This window comes from Antechinus flavipes, chromosome 2 (assembly GCF_016432865.1).
Source record: "Antechinus flavipes isolate AdamAnt ecotype Samford, QLD, Australia chromosome 2, AdamAnt_v2, whole genome shotgun sequence".
Classification (NCBI taxonomy): Eukaryota; Metazoa; Chordata; class Mammalia; order Dasyuromorphia; family Dasyuridae; genus Antechinus; species Antechinus flavipes.
In genome coordinates, this window is record NC_067399.1 from 412,564,404 (window position 1) to 412,577,244 (window position 12,841).

Consider the following 12,841-nt stretch of genomic DNA (forward strand, 5'->3'; position numbering starts at 1 on the left):
TTATTATTAAATAAAATAAAATTTAAAAAAAAGAAGGAAGAGAATCATTTTCTGATCTCTATGGCATTAGCCAATAAAAGGAAAGGGAAAAAAAAGTCAGTTTTGCAACCATCTCATTGCCTTAAAGTTTATTACTTCTTGTTTAGGTTCATTTTTCTATATTCTTTGCATGGTGGACCACCTCCCAATCGATCTTGGTACTTTTAGTCAATAGATAACTAGTATTCTCTTTCCCAGTCATTTCCACTTAATGCATGAGGAGAACATAGTCACCCTCAAATGTATGGTTTTGCAGTTTCCTCTAATTTGTTTCCATATTGCCTACTTCTCTTTGAGGTAGGTGAGGGGAAGAGCTTGAGAGAATTTAATTTGGACAACCTCCTTTTAGTCTTATTTCAGTCTTTATCACCTCATTCATAAGGACTCCACCAATGCTATTCCCCCACTGGGGTTGGATGGGTTACATAGCAACAACTCCCCTTTTTCCCTTCACCTAAATCACAATCTCTGAGGCTACAAAACCCAAGATGAATACACTTCACAATTCTGACTAAGGCAGACCTTCTATCCCTGACGACATTGTTTCTGTCCCTAGCTAAGAGACTTCTGAATACCATCCCCTTCCCATGAAAGCCATGACTTGCATGCAATGAATGTGTAACCAGACGTTAAAAGGCAGCCAGGACGACACCACGCATGTGTTAATCTGCGCTGCAGCAGCGTGCATCACTTCCACTTTGACCTCGGAGTTAATCTGCATTCAGGCAACAGCTCCAGTCATTTTCTGTTCATTTTTTTAAATTTCTTTTCTTTCTTTCTTTTTTTTTTTTTTTTTACTGATGGATTTGGAAAGTGATGCGTGAGTGTTGGGGGCAGGTGTATGTGTGAACGTGTCCATGAGCGTTGTTCTCTCCATTAACTACCTCTATGTGCCTTCCCCACCCCCATCCCTCACTCTTTTCTCTACTCTCTATTATATTATTCTCCAAGATTTGGGGAGCTGCTGCCTGAGCTGGCGCTTTGATTGTATCTGCAAGAGTTTATGCTGTTGATCTTATTTCTACACTGAATATTAATTCCCGTGGCTGAAAACAATGTATTTTCCCACTGACGGGATCTAGTAGGGGAGGGTGTTGGTGAGGAGTCACTACATAAAAATAATTATACTACTAATAATAATAAAGAAAGGAGAGACCCCCCTGCAACCAAGAGGAAAGGAGGAGTAAAATACCAAACGATGAGTTCTCCAGTTGCAAGGAGAACAGGAAGCCGGGTACTCTCGTCTCCTGCATTTTCTCTGAAAATGATGATGTGGGTTCTGCTCCTACTCGCCCTCCACCCCGGGTAAGATGCATTTCTTTCGGGTTCGTATTTCAGGGGAGAAAAGTGGGAGTGGGTAAGGAGAGAGAAATGTAGTTTATATTGGAAACTATGCCAATATATAGAGGGTTTGGAGATTGTAAAGGGGTGTGTGTGTGTGTGTGTGTGTGTGTGTGTGTGTGTGTGTGAACTCGGGAAGGGGGAAGGGTGGTCTGTATTTCTCCTCGTGAGATATTCGGGATGGGGGAAGGGGCGGTAAGCGACCACTGTGTAAAAGGATAATGCAGGGGATAATGCAGGGAATTGCAGATTATTTTTCTCATTATTATAGCTGGATTTTGGATTAAGTAGATTTACCCACGTCTGTAGTTTGAAGCTATGATAAGGTTTGGGGGGGTGGCTACGGAGGAAGTCAGCATTCAAGGGATAAGGGCATGAAAAAGATATGAGAGTGGAACCTAGCCATGATTTCAAACGTTTTTTTTTTTTTTTTTCCCTTAACCTCTCTAAATATTTATGTCATACTACTTCTCATGTGAACCCTTTTTTGTCCCCTATGACCATTTCTTAGTGAGCTAATGCCTTCAGCACCAAGGACAGCAGCACGACGCTGCGGGCCAAAATCAGCTCAGGGATTTCACATTTCCTAGTAACTGTTGTGAGCATGGGGTCGCGGCAGTCTCCTAGACTAGAGAAGACGACAATAGTTGCCCAGCTCTACTACTGTTTCCTCGCATTCTATCTGGAACTATAATCCCAGTTCGTGTTCAGATGCGTATAGGACAGATTAAGAATAGAAATGACTGTTTCAATGTAATAAGTATCCCTTGGGAATAGTGAGTTCTGCTGCAATATTGAAAAATATGCTGAACTTAGCATCAAGGTCAGCAAGAAAGGTGTAATGTACATTTAACTTCTTACTACTCATCTGCACTGAAGTGATTGAAAATAGGATCTGTTGGAATATGTGTGGAGTAGAGGAATGGAATATTTTAAAAGGAATTTCTCCTCCCTTCTATCTTAATTAGCAGTAGCAACAAAAAAGTCTACTATTTGACATCTAAGCCACTCTCTCCATTATTTCACCTTCTCTTAACTGTCATGACCTAGTCTCTCTTGGGGTTAAAAAGAATTGGCTAGAAAAAATAGGGTCTTAAGACCAGGCCCAAACTTTTCCTGGAAGGGTAGACTATAGTAGAGTAGTAAGTTGCAAGGAATAGTGGAAGAGCTGATCATTAACAATGTCATTAATTCCTTTAGGAAGACCCATTCTCCTTTGCTGGCTCCCTTATATGTCCCTTGAAAAACAATGGAAAGTGACAGATTGTAGTAAGAATAGAGAGCCTGGCAAAATGAGGATCTGATTTATCAGGAGTACCAGGAAGAAGTAGTACCTCTTTATTTCTACTACTTCCCTGTCTTTACCACATAAACAAAGTGTACTTTCAATAAGAGCCTCAGAGTAGGTGGTTCCTTTAACAGAATAAGATTTATTTTGTCTTCAATAAGACTTTTGCCCATTTGTAAACTGAACTTTTGTTGGTAGAAAGCAAGTTATGGTTTCTAGGTCAACATTTCTGGTACCTGTAGAATCAGTAAATTCTATTTTAGTTAGACATATTAGAGTTTTTATTTCCAAGTATCTAATTTTAATCACTGTGTGTGCCCCTATACATGTGTGTGTTTATATGAAGGTATTAATCCATTTTATCAATCAATAAACACAAAGTAATTGTGTTCATGGTGTATGTGTGTGTGTGAGTGTGTATAAAATTTAAAATATCTTTACATTTTCCTTTTTACCCTTCCCTCTATTCTAATATCAGATAAAATATAAGACTTTTTTTGGTGATTTTTTGGCATCCAGAAGGGGAAAAAAAAGGAACTTTTAAAAATTGTTAAAATTACAAAACCATAAATGGTAAAGAATACCCTTATTATATTGAATTTACATTGAAATTGCTGTAAAAAAGATGTGAGAAAAGCTTGGTGTAGAAGTTCTCACCTTTTAAGGCTGAATATTCTTAGTTATTAGTGTATATATAAAATATCTTTTGCAATTACTAAGACAGATTATGGGGATATAAATTAATGATGTTTTTTTTTCCATTTTTGAATGCTTACTTTGTTAAAGAAAAAAGGAAATCTGGTAATCTTGGAGCCAGAACTGAAAAGAGTTTCAGAAAGATTCAGGATATAGTGGGGGATGCAATTATGGCTATATAATGTCAAACAATGAAAAAAATATGCTAATGTTAGATTTCTAAAACTCCAATCAGTTTTTTTTTCTTCCTCCCTTAACCCCCTGCAAACTGACCTCATGTATTGTTTATTTGGTATTTATATAAACACAAACTAAGAGAATTATATAATTTAATTGAAAAAATACCCAATATTTACTTGAAAGATCGAACAAGAAATCACTAAATTCCAAAATTACGCAGAATTGTATTTGTAGTTTAAACTGCAGTTTCATGATTTAGGAAACTCATTTCAGAGCATGTTAAATATTTGTTACAGCTATATTATTGGAAATCTGTCATTTAAATAATTATACATAATGTCTTAATTAAGACACATATAGCTCCTTCTTATACCAAGTGCTACATATAGGATATATGGTATCAAATTCACCTTTCATTTACAGATCAATTTAAAATAATTTTGCCATATCACAAGAAAATTAATCTACTTTAAATATATTGACATTTGGCAAAACTTAAGAGCTTTCAAATAACCTGAATCTGTTATCATTCATATTATATAATTATAAAATATTAGAGCAGAAGAAGGAGGGAGGGAGAGAAAAGGGGAAGGAAAGAGGGATGAAAGGAGAAGGAGAGAGAAACACAGACAGACAGAAAAAACAGAAGGAGATGGAGGCAGATATAGAGATAAAAAGACAGAAATAAGAAAATACAGAGAGACTTTAGGTATCAATGAGTCCAAATTCCTTATTTAACAGATAAGAAATGCAAAAGCTTCCAACCCAACCTATAAAATCTCCAATATTTACAATTGCATTCTCTTCCAGAACCTCCCTCTCCACCAGCTATTGCTCTAAAGAAAATGAGATTCCAGCTCCTTCTAATAATTTCTTTATAGAAAATGAATTGGAATAAGGTTCAATTTTAAATATGATTTTAAAAATTCAATAAGATTACAAGGGATCCTATATTTCACCAAAGTTCTAAGTAAGCTCCTTATTTGCCAGTGCTATTGCACACATATTGAGAAAAAAATATCTTTTCTAATTTGTATTATAACAAAATTTTTTATTCTTTGAAAAATATTTAAAAATTTCAAAAACTTTGAAATTCCATCTTATACTTTTCCTATACTTTGAGATTCAGTGAATGTAATAGTCATGTAGTGATAGTTTACATGGATTTTTAAGTTTCCTCGTGTTTTTGAGAACATGAGCATATATGCAAATGAAACTTTGTTGCTGCTTAATTCATATTAGTTAACTGATTTTAAATGAACTTTTTAATATTAAAATTATGTATTTAAATCATCAAATATTAGAAAATAAAAAGGAAAAACCAAATATAAACTGTGACATTTCTGACTATCCAATGATAGATATCCAAATAAAAGTTGAAATTTTTTGTCCCTCAACTAAGTGTTTCCCAATATAAAACTGGTTGACATCACATAGGCTAAAAAATTCAACATTTATTGGCTGGAATTTTCATATTTCATTCAAATGATTTGTCACAGACAGGTATGTGCTATTTTAAAATTAATTTAAGGAAGGAAGATACAGATAAGTTGATGCGCAATTGTTTTACTTTAAATATGCATTTGCAGTCTCATATGTTGTATCTATTTGCTCTATACCCAAGACTTTCACAAAAGTTAGTTGTTCAGTTAACTAGTGTTTGTTAAGTGTTTATTGTGTTTAAGACAGACTACTAAGTATTTGGGAATGAGAAAAAAAAAGACGCAAACAATGAAGGCAAGAATATGCCAAATATTATATATACAAGATACATACAAATTGTACATACAAGTGATAGATCCTTTCCCTCCACAACACATACAGGTAGAGACCTCTAGAAAGCTCCCCTTATTGGACTTGGTATCACATTCTTATAATCCCTGCTACTTAAGGAAGAATGAAGCTGATGGATATGTTGAGATAAAAAATTCCAAGATATAGGAAGACTAACATTAGTCAGACACACAAAGCAAGTCTGGCACCAATGTGGTGAGTCTTAGTGGTGGTGATAGTGGTGGAGAATGAAATAGGCTACCTAAGGAGAGGTAAAATGTTTCAGGTACAGCCTCTATGCTGATCTATAGCATGGTCCCATAGGTGGCCAAAGCACTTTCATCCTGGGCAAAGATATGAAACCTAATCTCAACCCAATAAGCTAATCAAAATTAAAAAAAAAATCTTCTCATTCCAGATCATCATTTCTCTCCTAAAAATTACTCTTCCAGTGCTTATTCTTAATAAAGCATATTCATCAAAGCAAAAAGACAAAAGAAACCTAATTTACTTTCTTTTTAAAATGAAGAGCTGCAGCTACATAGATTCTAAAGATTTTTTCAGCTTGAAATTCTGTTATTTAAAATGTTCTGATCCTACGTCTATGTCCAAAAATGTTTCCAAAACTTTTCCAAAATAAATATTTATCATATATAATTTCTATGAGGTCATGAACAAAATAGCCAAGAATTATGAAAAACGAATTAATTGGAGAATGGACAATGTGGATGAAAAATTATAGTTAGATCATTCAGAAATCATGTTTTCTTAAACTTTGAGTCTATTTATTGCTTCAATGAGGCTAGATTTCTCATTTTGATACCTTATTTAGGAACATGTGGGAAAAAGAGAATTACATCCTGAATTTAGCAATGTATGAGAGATTTTTTAAGCTTAGCAATAGCATAGTTCCAAAATAAAAATTCCAAATTTCTCTTAAATTTTCTTATCATTTCTTTTCTCATTTGGTCTTCCCAATCTATAGAAATGTTCACCTGCCAGTGGACTGTCAGCATCTTGAGAGCAGACAAAATCATAAACTTTGTCTTTTTATATCCTATATCTACTTTATTGCACATAGTAGGTGCACAATCATTGATCATTGAATTTGTTTTACTCTTTGAAATAGTCATTACAGATGAAAAAGAAGAGGCATAGATTGTATTAAAGTTATTTACCCAAATTCATTCAGGGAATTAATAATGGCATGTGGGGCCATTAGAGCAGTGGCGTCAAGGTAAAATAAAATTGAATATTTACATTCATATTAAACAACAAATCAATAATATCTATATTGTATTATACTTGTTATTTATTTTATTTAAAATTTCCCAGTAATCTTTTAACCTGACTCTGTCAGAGTTAATTCAAAAACTCTGCAATAGACATTGTTGCTTTGAATGAAGACAGTTCACAGAACAGTCTGTCTGCCCAGTTGAATTATCACTTTGGGTTCTGGGAGCATAGTACTGTTGAGAAGATTTTCTTTCAGTTTCCATCAACATGTATTAAGTGCCTGTTATGAGAAATTTTTGAAAGTTAAAATCTGAATTGTGCTTAGTGTTCTTTTGTAAAATTCACAGGTCTATTACTATTTTCCTTCATTATTGATAATTACAAAAAGATTTTTGTATATTGTATTCTTAAAAGCATTTAGGAATATATATTTCCCCCTTATACTATGGTTATAATCAAAGTCAAGTAATAGTTCAAGTAATAATGATTCAGATAGTTAAACCAGTACCTAATCTGTTAGCTATCTATAAATGAAGCAACATTTTTTACTCCTCCCTAAAAATTATGCAGATGGCCAAATTCACTGGGTGGGTACATATTCAACATTTATCTTGTGGGGGGAAAAGATATAAATAAAATTCTTATTAACAAATTTTAATAATGATGCATTATGAAGATATATAAATCTGGCTATTTGAAGTAAAAATATTTTTGCCTCTAAGTAATTGCTTTATTTCTCTAGGTAGAGTGAAAATACTCAATAAATTGAAATTGAAATAGAGCTTTAAATTTCATGTTAATGTAATGTTTCATGTACATGTTAAATTATCCCAAATTCTTTCATGTTGTGATATAATACCTATAGTTTACATGATGATTTGCTTTTCAAAACCTTACTGCATCAATTCAGTTATTTTGAGTACCACAATTTTATGGAAAAAATAGATGTTTACAGGTTGTATTTTTATTTGACAAGTACAGAAACTCATCCTCAAAAACTGAATCACTTTTCTTATTGTTAAAAGTCTGGTGAATAGTGAAACAGCACAGAACCCATATAATAATATAAGTATATTTGATATACATATAGAAATTGCATGGTACTTCTTTCCTATCACAATGTTATTTCGTTACAGTAGTTATGATGCAAAATATACAGTTTTTAAGTGGTTCTCCCTTTAATTCTTATAATATTTAAAAGAATTAAAAGTAGCTTTATCCATTTAATTTTGAATACAAAAAGCTGACATTTTCCCCATTTCTTTAAAACAATGCTATACACATTTCCCTAAACAATGTTGAAAATTAACATCATTACAAAAAAAAAAGAATGGAAAACCTTCTATTAAGTTACACATTAGTCGATTGTGGGAGAAATGAAATAATAGAATTATATAAATTATTTTGCTTTTATAATAAAAGAGTACATAATATAGTTATAGTTATATATTATTATAAACAGTATTGTATAACTATGTGTGAATAAGACACTCTCCAAATGTCAAATAGTCACTTCTGACATAGCATTTTCCACTCATTTTTAAAGAACCATATGATTTGCCAATAGCATAGTCAAGTTTAACAGGGAGTGGAAAAAGTAGAAATTATAATTATTGAGGAATATAAGCTACAAAATTTCTTTTATAAAAGTTAGTGTCAGAGCAAGGCTATTGAGATAAATATAAATCTTGTGTTGAGATTTATTTAATTGAACTTGCTTAATATGAAGTAATATGCTATGATTTAATGATCTGAAACTACCTTTATATTTCCATATTTCCTTATCTTGTTTTTGAAATACAATATGAAAAATAAGATATTGGCACTCACAGAACTTTATGTCATCCAAATTTGTTTTTTTTTTTGTTTTTAAATGAAATTTTCCTTTTTTGTATGAGTTAGGTATATCTTTTCAAGGGTTCTAATTTATGAGCAAGTATATGAGATTAGATTGTTAACAACTGCGAACAGGGCTTGTCTTCATTTTATGAATAACAGTAAGAAGGATATATTGGTCATTCAGGGTATCTGTTGCTTATACTAATTGTTTTAATGTGAATATGATGGATGATTATGGAGACACACATGTACTTTGGAGATGGGTGACCAAAGTAATCTTCATGGTGTGATGCGGTATGGGTAGTCATTGTCAACATATTAATTTAGGACTATTGGATCTTTAGGTATTTTTTTTAATCAACAATCATAAATATGGCTTAAGATTTCAAATCTCCATATAACATATTAGGAAATATGGATTTTTGTCTAGACAATATATTACTGATTTTTTTGCTAATTGGTAAGGATTTTTTTTTTTCATTAAGATGTTGTAGTTTCTATATATGTCACAATTAAAGGGAGAATATTTAAATTGTAGAGGTGAGTGTGCAGAAAATTTCAGGCATATATTCATGACAGGAATAATTCTTTGGGATTTCAGTTGGAAACTAGATAGAAATGACATTAATTTCTTAAGGAGAATGGAAAGACTGAATATGAAAGTAGAAGGATAAGAAAATTTGATCAACTTTGGACTCTGTTCCATTTTTGAGCTTAGAATAAACATTCTTAAGATCTCCTTGATAGGTACAGATTTCAAATAAAATATATTAAAACAGCTGTATAGGGTATTGACATTAAAAATGAGTTTTGTGAAATAGGAATTATAATGAGAATATTGAAAAATAGACTAGAATGATTTATTTTTCTTTGGTAGTTGGCATTTTACATAAATATTCATTCAAGTAAAATCAGGCACAATCTCTCTAGAAATCTTGGAAGGCACTACATTATAGAGGAAAGAACCATGATTTTAGGAAAGAACCCTGATTTTGGAAGAACTGAGTTCTAGTCTGAAATTTTATTGATAATCAACTATATTAAGTTTCTAAGTCAGTTCTCTGCTTAAGTTTCTGTTTCTTTTTCTATGAAACAAAGGTACAGAACTGGCTGTTGATCTTTAAAGTTCCCTTCAACTCTTAAATTCAAATAAGTAATATATGCTGTAAACAGAAAACAACATCCTGGAAAATTAAAAGTATGTCCTAAATAACTTCAAATGTAGAGAGATAGATATAGATATGTGTATATATATATACACATATATATGTGTGTATGTATATACATATGTGTTATATATGTATATATATAGATGTATATGTACACCTACACGAGTGTGTGTGTGTGTGTGTGTGTGCGTGTGTATGAAAGAGAGACAGAGATATAGAGAGAGACAAAGAGAGACAGAGTCAGATTGAATCATATTAAAAATATCATGGAAAAAATATTTACAAATCAAAAAGTGTAACTACACCTGTAATTAAATCATAATTTTCCAACAACAATTAAACAATTAATATGTCATATCCATAGAAACACTGTTCTTCTCAACTTGCTTTGTTAATTAATATTGAATTACCCATGCTTGCTATGGTCAAGACACTATTAGGAACTTCACATAAACAAAAATGAAAATATCTTACTTTTAAGGAGCTTGTATTTTCTATTCCATTCCAATTCCTTTTATCTACAAGTTCTCTCTGAAACCTTGCTTTCCCCAACCTATGGAGCCTCCCTGGCCATCTTTTTTCAATCCTGACTGTACCTTCAATCATTTTGCCTAGTCAATTGAAAGGAGATAAAATACTATGCTCTTCATTACCAATCCCAAATTATTCCTTCTTCACTCAGCCTTTCTTTCTTTCTTGAAGTTCAGGCTATGCCTATCCTTTATCTAACCAAAATCATGTTTGCCATTGTCTGCAATAGATTTCTAGGTCATTTTCTTCTTTCCTCAACAAGTTTAATACCTCATTTATAATTTTTTCTCTCCTCCTCAAATTTGCCCTCATACTATAAGAATTTTTAATATATATTGATTTGTTCTCAAATATCCTAACCATTAATTTCTCAAACTACTAAAGTCACATAATCTACTCCTCCACCCCACCTCAATCAGATACACATGGGCAGTTAAACTCTCAATTTTAATAATATACCACTTTCAGGTTCAAGAAATATGAAATCCCTTATAATCTATTGGATTTTCATCTCTCTTGCTGCTTTCCCTTATTAAACAAAAACAACAATTTTTTTCTTTGTTCCCTTCAATCTTTGACCCTTCAATTCTCTCTCAGATCATTTTCTCTGCACTAACCATATTCTTCTTTTTTCCCCATCTTAATTCCTTGATGAAACAATTCACCTTTATATCCTTCTCCTCTCCTCTCATAAATCTCTAGCTTTCTTATCATATCACTGATTCTCCCTTGACAAGCCACAGATCTGGATCTCCCACTCCATTTGTCATGTTCTTGGCTCTACATATGCTGAAGAGTGAAATTGAAAAATTTAACAATTTTTTGTTTATTCTTCTGATTAGGTGCATTATAATTTAATGCTATATAGCCACAATTGGTTCCTCACTGCTGCCAGATAATCATATATAATGGCTGCGCTAGCATCCAGGACACCCCAGAATCAGCCGGAGTTTAAGGAGAAGCAAAAGTCCATCTTTATTCTTGGTCTTAGACTCAGGATTGAACAGGATGGAAGCAGTATCTCCACAACTGCCTTCCCCCTCGTCTACCACCAAGAGTGTGTCCCTCGCTCCTCTTACTCCACCCCCTAGTCCCTCCTACCATCCTCTACACACCAATCATTGAGCCAGCATGGATAGTGGAAAGTACCATTTTCCAAGCATATGCCCATAGAGTATTGTCCAATCAGTAGTTAGACTCAAGCACTCAGCAATCCCGACCTCAGTGCATAAACCCAATAGTTTCAGCCCTCTACAATCATACATTTTCTCCTTTATCAATTTACTTTGCCACTCTCCATAGTAATTCTTCCAAAAATTTTTCATGCTTCCTCAACTTCTATGGTGCTTCAATTCTGATGGATGTAGCTCTCTTCAACAATGAGATGATTCAAATCAGTTCCAATTCTTCAGTGATGAAGACAGCCATCTAAACCCAGAGAGGGGACTGTGGGAACTGAGTGTAATTCACAATGTAGCATTTTCACTTTTTGTTGTTATTGCATTGCATTTTATTTTGCTTCTTTTTTTTTTACTGATTTAATTTGATTTTTTATTACACATGATACTTGTATAAATATGTACGCATATATTGGATTTAACCTGTATTTCTATCCCATTTAACATATATTGGACTACTTGCCATCTAGGGGAAAGTGAGGGGGAAGGAGGAGAAATTGGAACTCAAGGTTTTGCAAAGGCAAATGTTGAAGAATTGTCCATGCATATGTTTTGAAAAATAAAAAGCTTTAATTAAAAAAAAAGTCTCTTATGCTTTCTCTTCCCCTCACTTTCTCATTTGAGACTTTTGCTTCATAATTTTATAGGGAAAAAATGAGATAATTCTCCATGAATTCTCTTCTCCCCCCTTTCTAATCTCCTATCACTCATGTAGCTTCTGCTCTTTCTTCAGCCTACCTCCCATGATTGCGTGAACTTACTCTTAACCATCTACTTGTCCAAGTAATCCTATTCCATTCCACATCTTACAAACAGATTGCCTCTTGGTCATTTCCGCTTTCAGTTATTTTCAACCTCACTCTCTACTAGGTTATATTTTGCTCTGTCAGTCCTTCCTGAAGAAAACTAAAATTCTCACTAAGTCCTTCCATTCCTGCTAACTATTGCCCTATTTTTTCTTCTGCCATTTGTAGTAAAATCCTTGCAATCCTTACAGTCTACAATAAATTCCACAACTTTCTTTCACCTCACTCTCTCTCTTTTTTTTAATTATAGCTCTTTATTTACAAGATAGATGCATGGGTAATTTTTCAGCATTGACAATTGCAAAACGCTTTGTTCCAACTTTTCCCCTCCTTCTCCCACCCTTTCCCCCAGATGGCAGGTTGTCCAATACATGATAAATATATTAAAGTATAAGTTAAATACAATATATGTATACATGTCCAAACAGTTATTTTGCTATACAAAAAGAATCGGACTTTGAAATAGTGTACAATTACCCTGTGAAGGAAATCAAAAATGCAGGTGGACAAAAATAGAGAGATTGGGAATTCTATATAATGGTTTATAGTCATCTCTCAGAGTACTTTTGCTGGGTGTAGCTGATTCAGTTCATCACTGCTCTATTGGAACTGATTGTCGAATCATTGTCGAAGAGGGACAATCCATCAGAATTGATCATCATATAGTATTGTTGTTGAAGTATATGATGATCTTCTGGTCCTGCTCATTTCACTCAGCATGAGTTCATGTAAGTCTCTCCAGGCCTTTCTGAAATCATCCTGCTG

General features: G+C 33.1%; 1 protein-coding gene across 2 annotated transcripts in view; it reads left to right on the forward strand.

Annotated features, from left to right (window-relative positions):
- Nucleotides 1–679: 679 nt before the first annotated feature.
- GABRG2 (gamma-aminobutyric acid type A receptor subunit gamma2) overlaps nt 680–12,841 on the forward strand; it is a 150,191-nt gene continuing 138,029 nt past the window's right edge. Inside the window, exon 1 of one of the 2 annotated variants that reach the window (XM_051978847.1) lies at nt 680–1,344. In XM_051978847.1, the coding sequence (XP_051834807.1) occupies nt 1,238–1,344 (107 nt within the window). In that variant the 5' untranslated portion in view covers nt 680–1,237. The remainder of the gene's footprint in view (nt 1,345–12,841) is intronic. The other variant, XM_051978848.1, reaches the window with a different exon arrangement.